At 38.0% G+C, this 12816-nt stretch overlaps 1 protein-coding gene across 7 annotated transcripts in view; it reads right to left on the reverse strand.

The window, feature by feature from the left end:
- Positions 1-758: 758 nt before the first annotated feature.
- The window catches only part of SP4 (Sp4 transcription factor), a 49915-nt gene continuing 37857 nt past the window's right edge, over positions 759-12816 (reverse strand). For 4 of the 7 annotated variants that reach the window (XM_075587151.1, XM_075587150.1, XM_075587155.1 and 1 more), the window contains one exon: positions 759-4411. In XM_075587151.1, the coding sequence (XP_075443266.1) occupies positions 4164-4411 (248 nt within the window). In that variant the 3' untranslated portion in view covers positions 759-4163. The remainder of the gene's footprint in view (positions 4412-12816) is intronic. The other 3 variants (XM_075587153.1, XM_075587152.1, XM_075587154.1) reach the window with 2 other exon arrangements.

The raw sequence follows: 12816 nt of genomic DNA on the forward strand, positions 1-12816 counted from the left end.
CTAGTGTCCATTCAATAGACAGGCAGGTACATATAGATCTGTAAATAAAGTTGGGGAATCAGAATTTAGCTTTAGTCAATTGCCAACACCATTATGCCACTGAAAGCTTGATGTTCTCAAATCCCATCAGGCACAACTACCTTGAGATCATTTTTTCAATCCAGGGTCAAAAGTCTCAACATAAATTGTCTTGGTTGAATGAATCAAACATAATTGAACTGGGAAAAGGAACACTAAAATGTAAGACATGGTGGGATGTGGCCCCAAGTTAAAAGTTATTTTCTGATCTGTTTTAGAAGTAGATGCAGACATACAGAAATTAATTTGAATGCAATTAACCAGTGATGAACTGGTAGTTTTTTTGAAGGCTGATGCAATTATGCTCCTGAATTACCATCCTCCCAACCACAGCAAAACAAATTGTTTACACTACACCTGAGGCTGCATGATTGAGCAGGTGGCAGGTTATGCAATCGGTCTCTGGCAACTTTTGCACTGGAATCCTAGCTTGCAGCTATAGACTGATTCTGATTCACCGGGTCACCAAGTGTTGTTAGTATAATCTTATCGTGACAGCTTTGCCTAGTTTCTTCAGTTCAGCATGCCTGGGATATCTGCCCCCTTGTGTCACTACCACTCTGTGCTCATTCCACAGCAGGCTCTTTGCCACCTTCCATGGCACGAACACTCCAGCAGACATGTATTTCTGACCAGTCTTTTTGGTTAGCACCAAGTGAAGAAATATTGCATAACACTAGTTTGGACAACAAATTTCACATAATTTTATTTCCAAATCCACAATAAAGAACAAAAGTTTATACAGATCAGCACTGTAAAAATGACAAATTAGAGGCTATGCTGGCAAAATTTGAGGGAATTGTTCATTTATTTCCCTTCCTCCATTAGTTCTTTTTTTTTCTTCTCAAAAATGTACAGTTAGTATTACAAAACATGACCTTTTGCAAAACACTTTCATAATTATTTTTTTCAAAATGTTTTCTGATTCAATACCTTATGCTTGCATATCAATTCAAGGGCTAACTTTTTGACATGCACAAAGTAACACAAGGCATCAAAATGAATAATTAAATACAAATATCGTTGCAATAAAAGTGTCATAAAATTGAAATGTTGGACTTAACATGCTTTCTCACGTGACAAATTAGCGCTCTCATACTACAACAATATCAGAAAAGTGATAAATAATTAAAATGTCTAATGCAATTTGCACCACGTCCACATGTCTACTACTAGAACATATATTGGGGGAAAAAAATAATCTAACACTGAAATTCTAAGTTGATAAATATAGTTTTACATAAACAATTACATGAAAGCATTTTTTCTCGTAAAACAGTGGCAAATGGATTGACAGTGAAATGACAAGACATTACAGCACTTCTGTGCCTTATGAATTACAACAGTAATTAACTACTATTAAAAAAAAAAAAAAAAAAATAGTTCAGCTCAAACCACCCTCTTCCTAATAAAGAGAAGTTTATCCAGCATGATGAAAAGTCCACCAATGTATAATGTTATACTTAAAATGTACTGCTGCTCATTTTGTGCACCGAACTTTGTGCATTTAAAATTTGATTGGATAGATTTGATTTAGAACAGTCCGGGTATACATCACAAATATGCTTGGTAAATTTGAAGCATATGATCATGAACTTCCTATTGATCACAATGATGCAATCATGTACCTGATAAACAATAGTAACACTTGAGCATAAGGAATTTTGAAAAACTGGTTGTGGAACATCACAGCAGAACAGATATGTATACGCTGCTTTACATTTTACACAATCATTACACATTTTAGTTCGATAGCAATAAATATAGATTAGTTGATGTTTTAAAGCCAGACATAGCAGTTCACAAAAATGGTAAATAAAATATACAACATAATTGAAATCTTTTACACTTCGTACTACATTTCAGTTAGAAATTGTTAAATGTGTAAAGTTTGCAACAAATAATATGAGTCACTGTGCAGGAGAAACGAACAAACAAACACATTCAGCTACAATAATGTCTACATATTGTAAACGATCAGATTCAGATACTTCTGGGGGGGGGGGGGGGTGAGAATTATACTCTAAGTGCTCAAAAATTAAGCTAAATAAGTACAAAGAAAAAAAATATGGTTATCCCTGTGTGTGTATATATATAAAAATATAATTAATATGGACTTGTTAAATTACCTTGTGTATACAATGCCCCATCATATACAGAAATATGAAATGAGTGATAAATTCTGCCTCATGGAAGTGGGAGGGGTGGAGGGGGGGCGAGAACAGATTGCTCTGCTCAGGATTAAGGTGAATGGCCTTTAAGCCTTTGGAAGTGCCCTTTTCTAAACAAAATTAATTAAAAATAAATAAATAATGCATTTTATGTCTTTTCACACAGAACCACTTAGATTGCCTACACATGTTAAAGAAGCATTTCAACCATTAAAAAATGTCAAAAAAGGTATTAGCAGGAATCTCCTTGGTTGAAATGAGTGAAATTCAACTTAAGGGTCCCCCTTCTTCCAGAAATACTTACCCTCTGAAATATTTAGGTACTCAAAGCTTCTTAAATCTCCTGCGTCATGCGGGTCAATAGGAAGACGCAGCAGATTTTACCAATCTCGGTAAGCAGAGGGGAGCGGGGGGGGGGGGGGAAGTTCCCTGGAGCTGAAAATAACACAGTTCTGCTCTGGAGACTCCTGCTTCCCATCTAGAAAAAAAGAAGCCCTCGACAGAACCACATCTTTATTGATTCCAGAGAAACTTGAAGACTTATGAAAACTAAACAAAAAGAGTTGCAACATACATTAGAGGAACGTCGCATTAACAATTTAAATGTAACTTTTCTTCATCACCCATTGGGTGTGTGTGAGTGTATATATATATATGTGTATAGATATTATATATACACACACACACTTCTAATTGTGTCCAAATTGGTGTACTATTTCTTGATCTGAAAAATGTAACACCTGGATGCAAAATGCAGTTGCAGTCAATTCGACCTGCAAATTCAGACTTCAGAGATAACTTACATGCCTCATAATTCAACCTTCTAGCACTAACAGGATAAGTGCCTAAAACATTAATATTTAATGTTGCCTGAAGCGTTTAGAAAAAGTTTAACAACCAAAGGGTTTATTTGGCAAAATGAAAAGCCACCATACATAACTACCCATGGTCACTATTTTATGAGGGAAAAAGGTCACATCTAAAAATAATGCTTTTGTGCTTCTCAGAATTGTGTACATATGCAGCCACGTTTCCTTCTGGCTGTGAAATTAAAGTAATCTAATTTTTTTGATTGTGACATCAGCAATGTATTTGATGAAAGTAAATTGTTTAGTGCATACCTTCTTATCAAATCCAGAATCAACCCCTCCCCTAAATTCTAGGTACGGCTGTTATAAATACAAGCTTGATCAATGATGGATAAATCAAAAATCATACAGTGGAATGTGAAATTATTGGACTACAACCGTTTAAACATGTTGGGCTTTACACTGTTAATTTTGTATAGAGGTTTATTTGAAAACAACTCTGATTACTTCATATATATATAATTATAACCCCATCGGTATTGAAAGAGTTATTTGTAAATAAGATGTACTAGGTGGTATGAAATTATATGCACTCTGCATAAGGTTGACATATTTTATCCATATAAATAACTTTATACTGTCCAAATGTTACATTTAAACACCATGTCTCCATAAGAAATTAATGTCTTTGTCAAATTAATCCAAGATTTAGTGTATTAAATAAAACACTGATGCAATGCCTTTCTGTAAATTAATTGTTTGTAGTATTAGCTATTCTAAGTCCATTACTAATTTCACTTAATGTGGTTTGATTTTATACACAATTTGTGTAGGGAAGAAATACATATAATTAAAGCTAATTGGAAGCTAATGGCTGTTACAAAATGTAGAAGACATGATACAGATAAAACATTTCAATCTCTTGGTATATTGCCTGATTCAAGAACTTCATACTTTTCATGCCACCCTTTATCTGAAATAGTAAAAATAGTAGAAATGTAAAACATGATTTCTCACCAGCAATCCACTCTACAGACCATTTCACAATTCTGTAAATCACATACATTTAAGTGCAGCATAAATAAGTCTCTGTTGGAACACATTTTCAAAATTCATCAATGTTTGTTGAAACATTTGGGGTTGCTGGGTTTGAATCTTGTGAGATAGCTGCAACTGTGACAATTCTTGGAGAACTGAGAACCCCACTAACTGCCGAGTCCAGGTCTCCTGAAGTTACAATCGCCAGAGCTGTTCCACCACCCTTCTTGTTCTGATGGGTTTTTACATGCTTTGAGAGATGGTCACTTCTCATAAATCTCTTTGAGCATTCTGGGCATTCAAATCTTTTCTCACCTAAGAATTAAAAAATAAACAAAGAGTAAATCAACATTTTTCCTTTGAAATATACAATTTAAAAAAGGAAATGTTTTTTTCTTTTTTTATTGTTTTTAGCAGGGTTTTACATTCTTATTTTCCCATGATACATTGGTTATCAGAAGTTAACAGTAGGATATTTTATACATTTATACAGATAGATTATATTACATAAACCTCTAGTTTTAAGCTTTGTTCTTATCCTCTAACAAAATAGAGAATATCCTACACCTCTATAGAGGGATTACATAAGAAACAACCATATTTCAAAACCCTTTGAGAGGTTTAAAAGAGACAGAGAAAGATAAGAGATAGTAGCAGGGAGAAAGAGGAGAGAAGGTGCCAGAGTGAGAAAGGGCACCGGGGTGAGGGGGGCAGGGGGAAAGCTAGGCGTAGAAGAGGGCATGAGGAGCAAGGGTGGGGACATACCAGGTAGTTCCCCCCCCCCCTCGTCGAGCCCCCAACCGCCACTTTCAACTTTTTTTGCACCTGTGTCCCAGTTCTCAATTTTTCTTTCTTATTTTGGGATCTTTCTCGTTCTGGGACCATGATTCCCAAATTTTATAGAATTGTCCCAAATTTTGATTTAATTGGGCCAACAGTTTCTTCATGGTCCTGACCTCGTTCACTCTTTTGCTAATATTGCGCCTGGATGGGGTGTTTATTTTCTTCCACGCCGCTGCAATAGATCAGCGTGCCGCTGTTAGGACAAAGGAGACCTGCTTTCTCAAGGGAGTCTGTAGATTTTCTATGGGCTTTGCCAACAAGGTCAGCGGATCTAACAGGACTCTCAGTTCTGTTAATTCTTGGATCATGTTTTGGACCATGGTCCAGAAGTTCTGGATATGTGGACAGGTTCTCCAAATATGGGCCATATCTCCTCTCAGGCCACACCCTCTCCAGCATAGATCGGGTGTTCCTGGAAAGATCTCGCACAGCCTACTCAGAGTTAAGTACCATTGAAATAAAATTTTATATATATTTTCCTTCAATGTCGTATAAATTGAGATTTTAGCTGACGATTCCCAGATATCCTCAGAGTCGTCTCTATCTATTTCTATATTGAGGTCTTCTGCCCACTTCAACATATAGTTATGGCTTTGGGCAGCCGCTGATAATGCTATTCCCGTATATATTCACGAAATCAGACTCCCCGGTAGGTGCCTGTTCTGCACAACTTTTCACATTTTGTTAGATTAGGGAAGCCTGCTTTCTGTGAGATTGCAAAAGACAGGGGTGCCCAATGCTACATCCAATTGACAAAACATATAAAGTAATAAGTATAAAGTTTAAATACTTCAATAATAATAATATTTACTTGGATATTTAGTTAAACCCTTTGACCAAAGCGACATAAGCCTGTATACCACGTCAAGGTATAACCAAAATTAATGCAGGTCCTATACTACACTGCGAACCCTTCCCTTTACCTCCGTATGAGGGGAAAGAACCATCGTAGATCCTGTTCTTTGCAGCAAAGTGAAAAGACCTCCCAAGTTAAAAAGGTGAGGAGGAGTGAGCTCTGGGGGGAGGTGCCACCTACCTCCATACAACTGTTGTCAGTCAGAAATTGATTAAACACACACATTCTCAGCTAACTCAAACTCCTACACCCACCACATCATGAATATATATTTATGTCAAAAAGAGTGCTAATCGGTGTGGCAAATGTATACAACAAAAGACAGGGATGCCCAATGCTACATCCAATTGACAAAACATATAAAGTAATAAGTATAAAGTTTAAATACTTCAATAATAATAATATTTACTTGGTTATTTAGTTAAACCCTTTGGCCAAAGTGTCATAAGCCTGCATACCACATCAAGGTAAACCAAAATTAATGCAGGTCCTACACTACACTGTGAACCCTCCCTTTACCTCTGTATGAGGGGAAAGAACCATCGTAGATCCTGTTCTTTGCGGCAAAGTGAAAAGACATCCCAAGTTAAAAAGTTGAGTGAGCGCCAAAGGGTTTAACTAAATAACCAAGTAAATATTATTATTATTGAAGTATTTAAACTTAAAGCGTTTCAGAGAGAGGAGTGGTCTTTTTTTGCTATATATTTCTTCTTAGAGACAGGAAGGGTGGGCACTCGTACCCGTTGCGGGCGAGCTGCGCAGGGGAAGGGCCAGACTGAGGCAGGAAAAGGACCGGGGGCGGGGGGAGAAATCGGAAGAGCAGAGAAAAAGGGCACAGGGAGAGGAGAGAGAAAAAAAAAAAGAAGAATGGAATAAGAAACATTTCAAACATATTAACAAGTGAAGAAAATAGAAGAAAAAAGCGCCCAATCCTAGTGCATTACTGTGCAAAAAATGGTTTAATTCCCAATAAAAGGCTGATAAAATGAACTCACAAACATAAAGGATAAAAAAGCATTGTATGAGTAATACTCATGCTCCAAAGGATCTGTAAGCGCTGCTGCTCTGCTCCGTGACACCACCGCATCCAGTACAGCCCTCGTGTATCTCTGCCAGCAGGAACTCACGTCATCAGGCTCCTCACAGTATTCTTTCCCCGGGAACACACCTCCAGATAGTTTAGGTTCCCACCGGGGACAATGTTTGCGGCGGAACGAACAGATGACGTCACGGGGGGATCCCCTGATGAAAACTGTTTAGCTGTTGAAACGCGTAGGGCCAGGTGTGCTGTGGATTCCTTCAGCGTTGATTCATGAGTTCTGCCTGACATTCTCCTGCTTGCCATGACGTCATCTGTTCGTTCCGCCGCAAACATTGTCCCCGGTGGGAACCTAAACTATCTGGAGGTGTGTTCCCGGGGAAAGAATACTGTGAGGAGCCTGATGACGTGAGTTCCTGCTGGCAGAGATACACAAGGGCTGTACTGGATGCGGTGGTGTCACGGAGCAGAGTAGCAGAGCAGCAGCGCTTACAGATCCTTTGGAGCATGAGTATTACTCATACAATGCTTTTTTATCCTTCATGTTTGTGAGTTCATTTTATGAGCCTTTTATTGGGAATTAAACCATTTTTTGCACAGTAATGCACTAGGATTGGGCGCTTTTTTCTTCTATTTTCTATGCAGGTGGAGAGGGAGGTCGTTGTGCCCTTTAAAGAAGCAGCCTTTTTCCTGTCATTGCTTTTCTGTTTCTTGCATTTTTTGGACTTCATTTGGACTTCAAAGGATTTGTGACAAAAGTTTGTTATTGGGTCCACAGCACATCTTTTTATAACTATATATGCATTTGGTGAACGTATTGATTGCACAGTTAAATATTATTATTGTCATTTAGGTTTTTTTTATATATTTATACATTTTCTGATCATTTATTATTATACTATTGCTGTCACACCATACCCAAGCGCAGTCCTTTTCAGTATATATTTGATATTAACAAGTGAGTTAACTTTGGATTTCCTTTGGACTTTAGATCCGTGTTTGATATTGGCTTTGAGAGGGGAGATGGGATTGGGTTGTAAGGGGAGGGGGGGGGGAGGATCAAGGGAAGGGAGGTGGGGGAGAGGGTGGGATAGGAGAAGGATATGTGGGAGGGGGGTATGTGGGAGGGGGTGTATCGGAGGGAGGAGGGTGTAGCCGAGAGGGAGGGGGGAGATGAGAGGGTTGGACCCTAAGCTCACCAATTATGTGACACCAACCTACAAACCATTTCTTTCAAAATAATTGAGTGCTGTTCTGGGGTATTCCATATTTAGATTTGGGTGACACCGTTATATAACTTTATGTTTATATCGTTAGCTGCAGCACTGTCTCCAACGTATGGAGAAGCACATTTCCATTAGAGTTTCTGATATTTGAGACAATCTTAACATTACGATGATTGTGGTGGTTGTTCATCTTTCTGTAGATTGAACAGTATTAGAACCAGGAGGGCCTCGGCCTTCCAAAGTACCTTCAGCTTGGTCTTCAGGAGGGGAAGAGAGATGGAAGATGGGCGGGGGTAGGGGGAGTGAGGTGGAGAGGAGGGGGTAGTGCCATCCCATGAGCGCACACAGTTACAATTAGTTCACCGAGCATTCTTATTCTTTAAACAGTAGATCATTACCCTTGCGCAATACAGTGAGATACATTATACCGATATTCACCTTTAACTTGTTAGGGAGGGGGTTTTGCGATACATCAACCAGTTTTCATAACATGAAATAAGAAACATTTCAAACAACATTAGCAATTTCATTAACTTTGGGTTTTCCTTGAGCTCAAGAACCAAAGCTCATGTTGCATCTGTGAGGGGGGGAGGGAGAAGTAGGAAGGGGTGGGGAAGAGGAGGGAGGAGGGAGAGGTGGAGGGAGGTGGGGTTGAGTGAGGAGAGGGGGGGAGGGGTATGAGAGAGGGGGGAAAGGGGAGGGGTGGGAGAAGGAGGGGACGATAGGGGAGGGAGTGGAAAGGGGGAGGCATAAACAGTTTATCACTAGCTTGGACTAATCCTTGAATCTTTAATTTTCCAGCAGATTGATTATCCCTTTATGGCCTTCCATATACTGACTCAGATAATACAGTTACACAGATTTATATGTTTTGTTAAGCGTTCTAGACCCGTGCTAAACTTCCCCCAAATGTTGATTTCATAGGAGGCCGGGAGGGGGGGGGGGGGGATGAGCTGGGACTTTGGGAAACTAAAGGAAATGTTTTTGTGTATGTCCATTTAAAATATTTTCGGTACATCTAAATTTGTATTTTGTTCTACATTGGTATGTGATAGCTTTGTTAATGGGGTATTTAAGGATTTTCGTTGCTCAATTCTCATTGGACAACTAAAGCACAAAGACAAACCTACATTAAAGTCTAACTGTACACAGAGTGACGTATGCTCTACATACAATCATAAATGTTAAGTTTGGGGGTCACTTAAATTGCAGCACTGTGGAAAAGGGCAGATCTATGCTATCCAACAAATTAAAGATGACTAAATAAATCTAAATACATTTCTACCGCACTGCTACAAACAATAATCACAATTATCATCCTAGACACAAGATCAATCCCAACACTTCCTAAAAGGCTGTCCATAAGAAGTATACTGAGTTGACAAGCCTAAGGCACCTAATGACTGGATTGGTGTCAGACCTAACAGGATTAGAACACACAACCTCTGCTACTCTGGGCATCAGCTCTAGCAGTGTGAGATACAGTATACCAGCTAACGGCTATTACCACTATTACCATATCTCCAAGGGATATCTATTTTGTTGAACTGATAAGGATTGTAACATTGAAAGAGCGTCAAGCACAAAGCAATAGCTGTACTGAGGACCATGAGTTACAGAGGCCAGGTGACATTAAATAAAATACAGGTTTTCTGATGCACACAAATAAAAACAAGGTGAAGAACAGCAAATAAAGCAGATGCAGAGAGAAAGTAATATAACAAAGTGACCTGGTGACTTGAATTAGTACTTCTAATCTTATAAAGGATAAAGACAGTGGGCCATATTTACTAAGTAGTGTTCTGTCATAAGGCACCTTTGAAGCTAGAATACATTGCAGCCTATTCAAATAAATGTACTCCAAGGTGTCTTTCCGCGCCAGAAGGTGTCTCATGGTAGATACATATGGTTCTCTAAGTCAGAAGAGGTTAAAATGGGTTAGCAGAGATCATGGATTTTAATCGCCTTGGGTCTGACATTAGTCCAGTCACTAGGTGCCTTAGGACTGTCAACTCAGAATAGTTCTTATGGACATCGTTTTAGGAAGTGTAGGATGGGACTCTTAACTATATTTTGCACATCTCCTGCGGTACCTCAGGTTTACACCTTCAGCACATGCATCTCTCCCTAAATTATTTGGAGGGCAGTTTGAGAGGATACACATACAAATGGTGACACTACTAAAATGGAAGTCACCCTCTTTGCATTTAAAAAAATTGGATCTAATGACTGATTTCAAAAAAATTTCCAGAATTTTTTATTATCAGATGGGTTTTGGTATGCGGAATGGTATTTAGGTAAAACAATCCGTGGATCGGATTCACACAGGTTCGTCCATCTCTAATAAAAGGGGCAACACCACATTTAAAAACTAAAGTTGTATTGTATATGCACCACCAATTTTTTTTTTAACCAGATTTATTTCATTGTTACTGATGATCGTGAATCCACGATCCCATCAACACAACTTCCCCAATGACGTCAGTAAAAGCCCGCCTCGGAAACTGAAGGCAGGAGACAGAGGCACACCCCTTTCGTCAAGCCCGAGGGGACACAAACACTGCAGCTATAACAAGCGTCTGCACGTCCCACCAAGCCGAGTGCCCCCAGTGACGTCAGCACCAACAAAGGCAAATTTGGATTTAACAACAACATAAATTGTGCACTAAACATCCCCACAGTAGGACGGACAAAGTAAATAATATGTTCACATAGAAAATAGACAATAGACAATTTGCACATTAGGACCAACTGACAATATAGGGGAATATGGATTGATAAAAATATAAAGTATTGATCCCAATTTGCATACAGGAGGTCCCACCTGCAACAAAACAAACAGATCTAATACAAACTCATCCTTCCCAGAAAATCAAATACACAATACTCTTTAATATCAGACCTATGAGGAGTTGATAATAAAATAAATAAAAAAATCTATGTAGAATATCCTTTATATATAATATGTCTACTTATATGTGCAATACACCTCCTATAATCGAAAACCAGCTAATGTATGTTTATATTTTACAAATGTATTGTTAATACACGTAAAAGCACGTTTGTGTGAAACGTGTAGGAGGGTTCACACCTCCTTTTTGTGATGTTGGTTGGGCAATACATTTTTCATATTTTTTTAACCACCTGTTTCCCTACTTTCCTGGGCAGTGCGCTGCTTTGTGCATTTTTGCACTTCCTTTTGTTACAAATTACAACTCTGTAAGTAACACTATACAAAAGATAATAAAAAATGAATTGAAACGTCCTAACGATCCTGTCCTAGGCCCTCACCTAGAATTAAGACCCAGCTTTATATTTCGCAAAGCCAGAAATTTAAAGAGCTGTCTAGCACCAAGCGGCATACAGTAGGACTCATGTTGAAACCCATTCAAACAGTCACATGGATGGCACCTTAACCTTCAGGCAATTTCGGTTGTCAGGCCTGTATAATGCTGAGTCCAGAGAGGAAAACCTTTAGATCAAAATAACTGAGGAGCAATTTGTTATAAAGGATTGCATTTCCTGTAAAACCACTTTTGAGGTGTACTTGCTAGAATGTCAATGCGGATATCAGTATATTGGTCGTACAAAGAGATGTCTGAAAATTAGAATCCTAGAAGACGCGAGAAATATTAGGCTGGGATTTGAAAAACAGTGTGTCGCGTCATTATAAATCAGAACAAAACGGTGACCCTTTCCAGCTTCCGAGCAAACAGAAGAGCCTGTGGGATTTATAAAATGAAAACTCTGGCTCCCATGGGTCTCAATGAGGAGATTGATGTTTGGTCCCTCTATTAAATAATGAATGTTTTTCTTTTGATTATTGACACATCTTCATTTTTATATAGATAACCAACATTTATTGACCATTTTAACATAATTTTTTTATTCATTTGAATTTAGTATGTCAATACCATTGTGCTATGGAATTATTGTTTTAAAATTGTAATATTGATGTATATAAACTCACCCAAAAATTCTGGAAGGATTATCTATCGATTTATAATAATATATTTTTTTCTCTAATCTAGAAACAATTGAATTTATATATGTCCTAAATATCATTAGTGAAATCTAGCATATGGTATCCATATCTTTGACTGACTTCAGTCCATTTTTAGAATATTTGTCTGTTCTTCAATATTCATGATCTCATCTATATATATATATATATATATATATATATATATATATATATATATATATATACAGTTACATTTCATTATTGTATAAGTATTAGCCATTATGTGACTAAATAATTTCTCTTGTTTTTAGAGCATGTGATTCTTCTAATACATTCAATTTATTTAGTCTATATTGACAGTTTTATTAGGATTTTATGAACTTTGTATTAAAAGTTATGCATTTATATGTTTATTTTACATTCATTTGTACCAGCTGCGTGTTGTACAGGCATACCCCCGTTTAAGGACAATCACTTTAAGTACACTTGCGAGTAAGGACATATTGCCCAATAGGCAAACGGCAGCTAACGCATGCGCCTGTCAGCACGTCCTGAACAGCAATAACTGCTCCCTACCTGTACCAAAGCTGTGCACAAGGGGGGAGACTATAGAGCCTGTTACAAATGCGTTATTTACATCAGTTATGCATGTATATGACGATTGCAGTACAGTACATGCATCGATAAGTGGAAAAAAGGTAATACTTCACTTTAAGTACATTTTCGCTTTACATACATGCTCTGGACCCATTGCGTACGTTAATGCGGGGCATGCCTGTAATTCGGCGGGCA

Source organism: Ascaphus truei, chromosome 2 (genome assembly GCF_040206685.1).
Source record: "Ascaphus truei isolate aAscTru1 chromosome 2, aAscTru1.hap1, whole genome shotgun sequence".
NCBI lineage: Eukaryota > Metazoa > Chordata > Amphibia > Anura > Ascaphidae > Ascaphus > Ascaphus truei.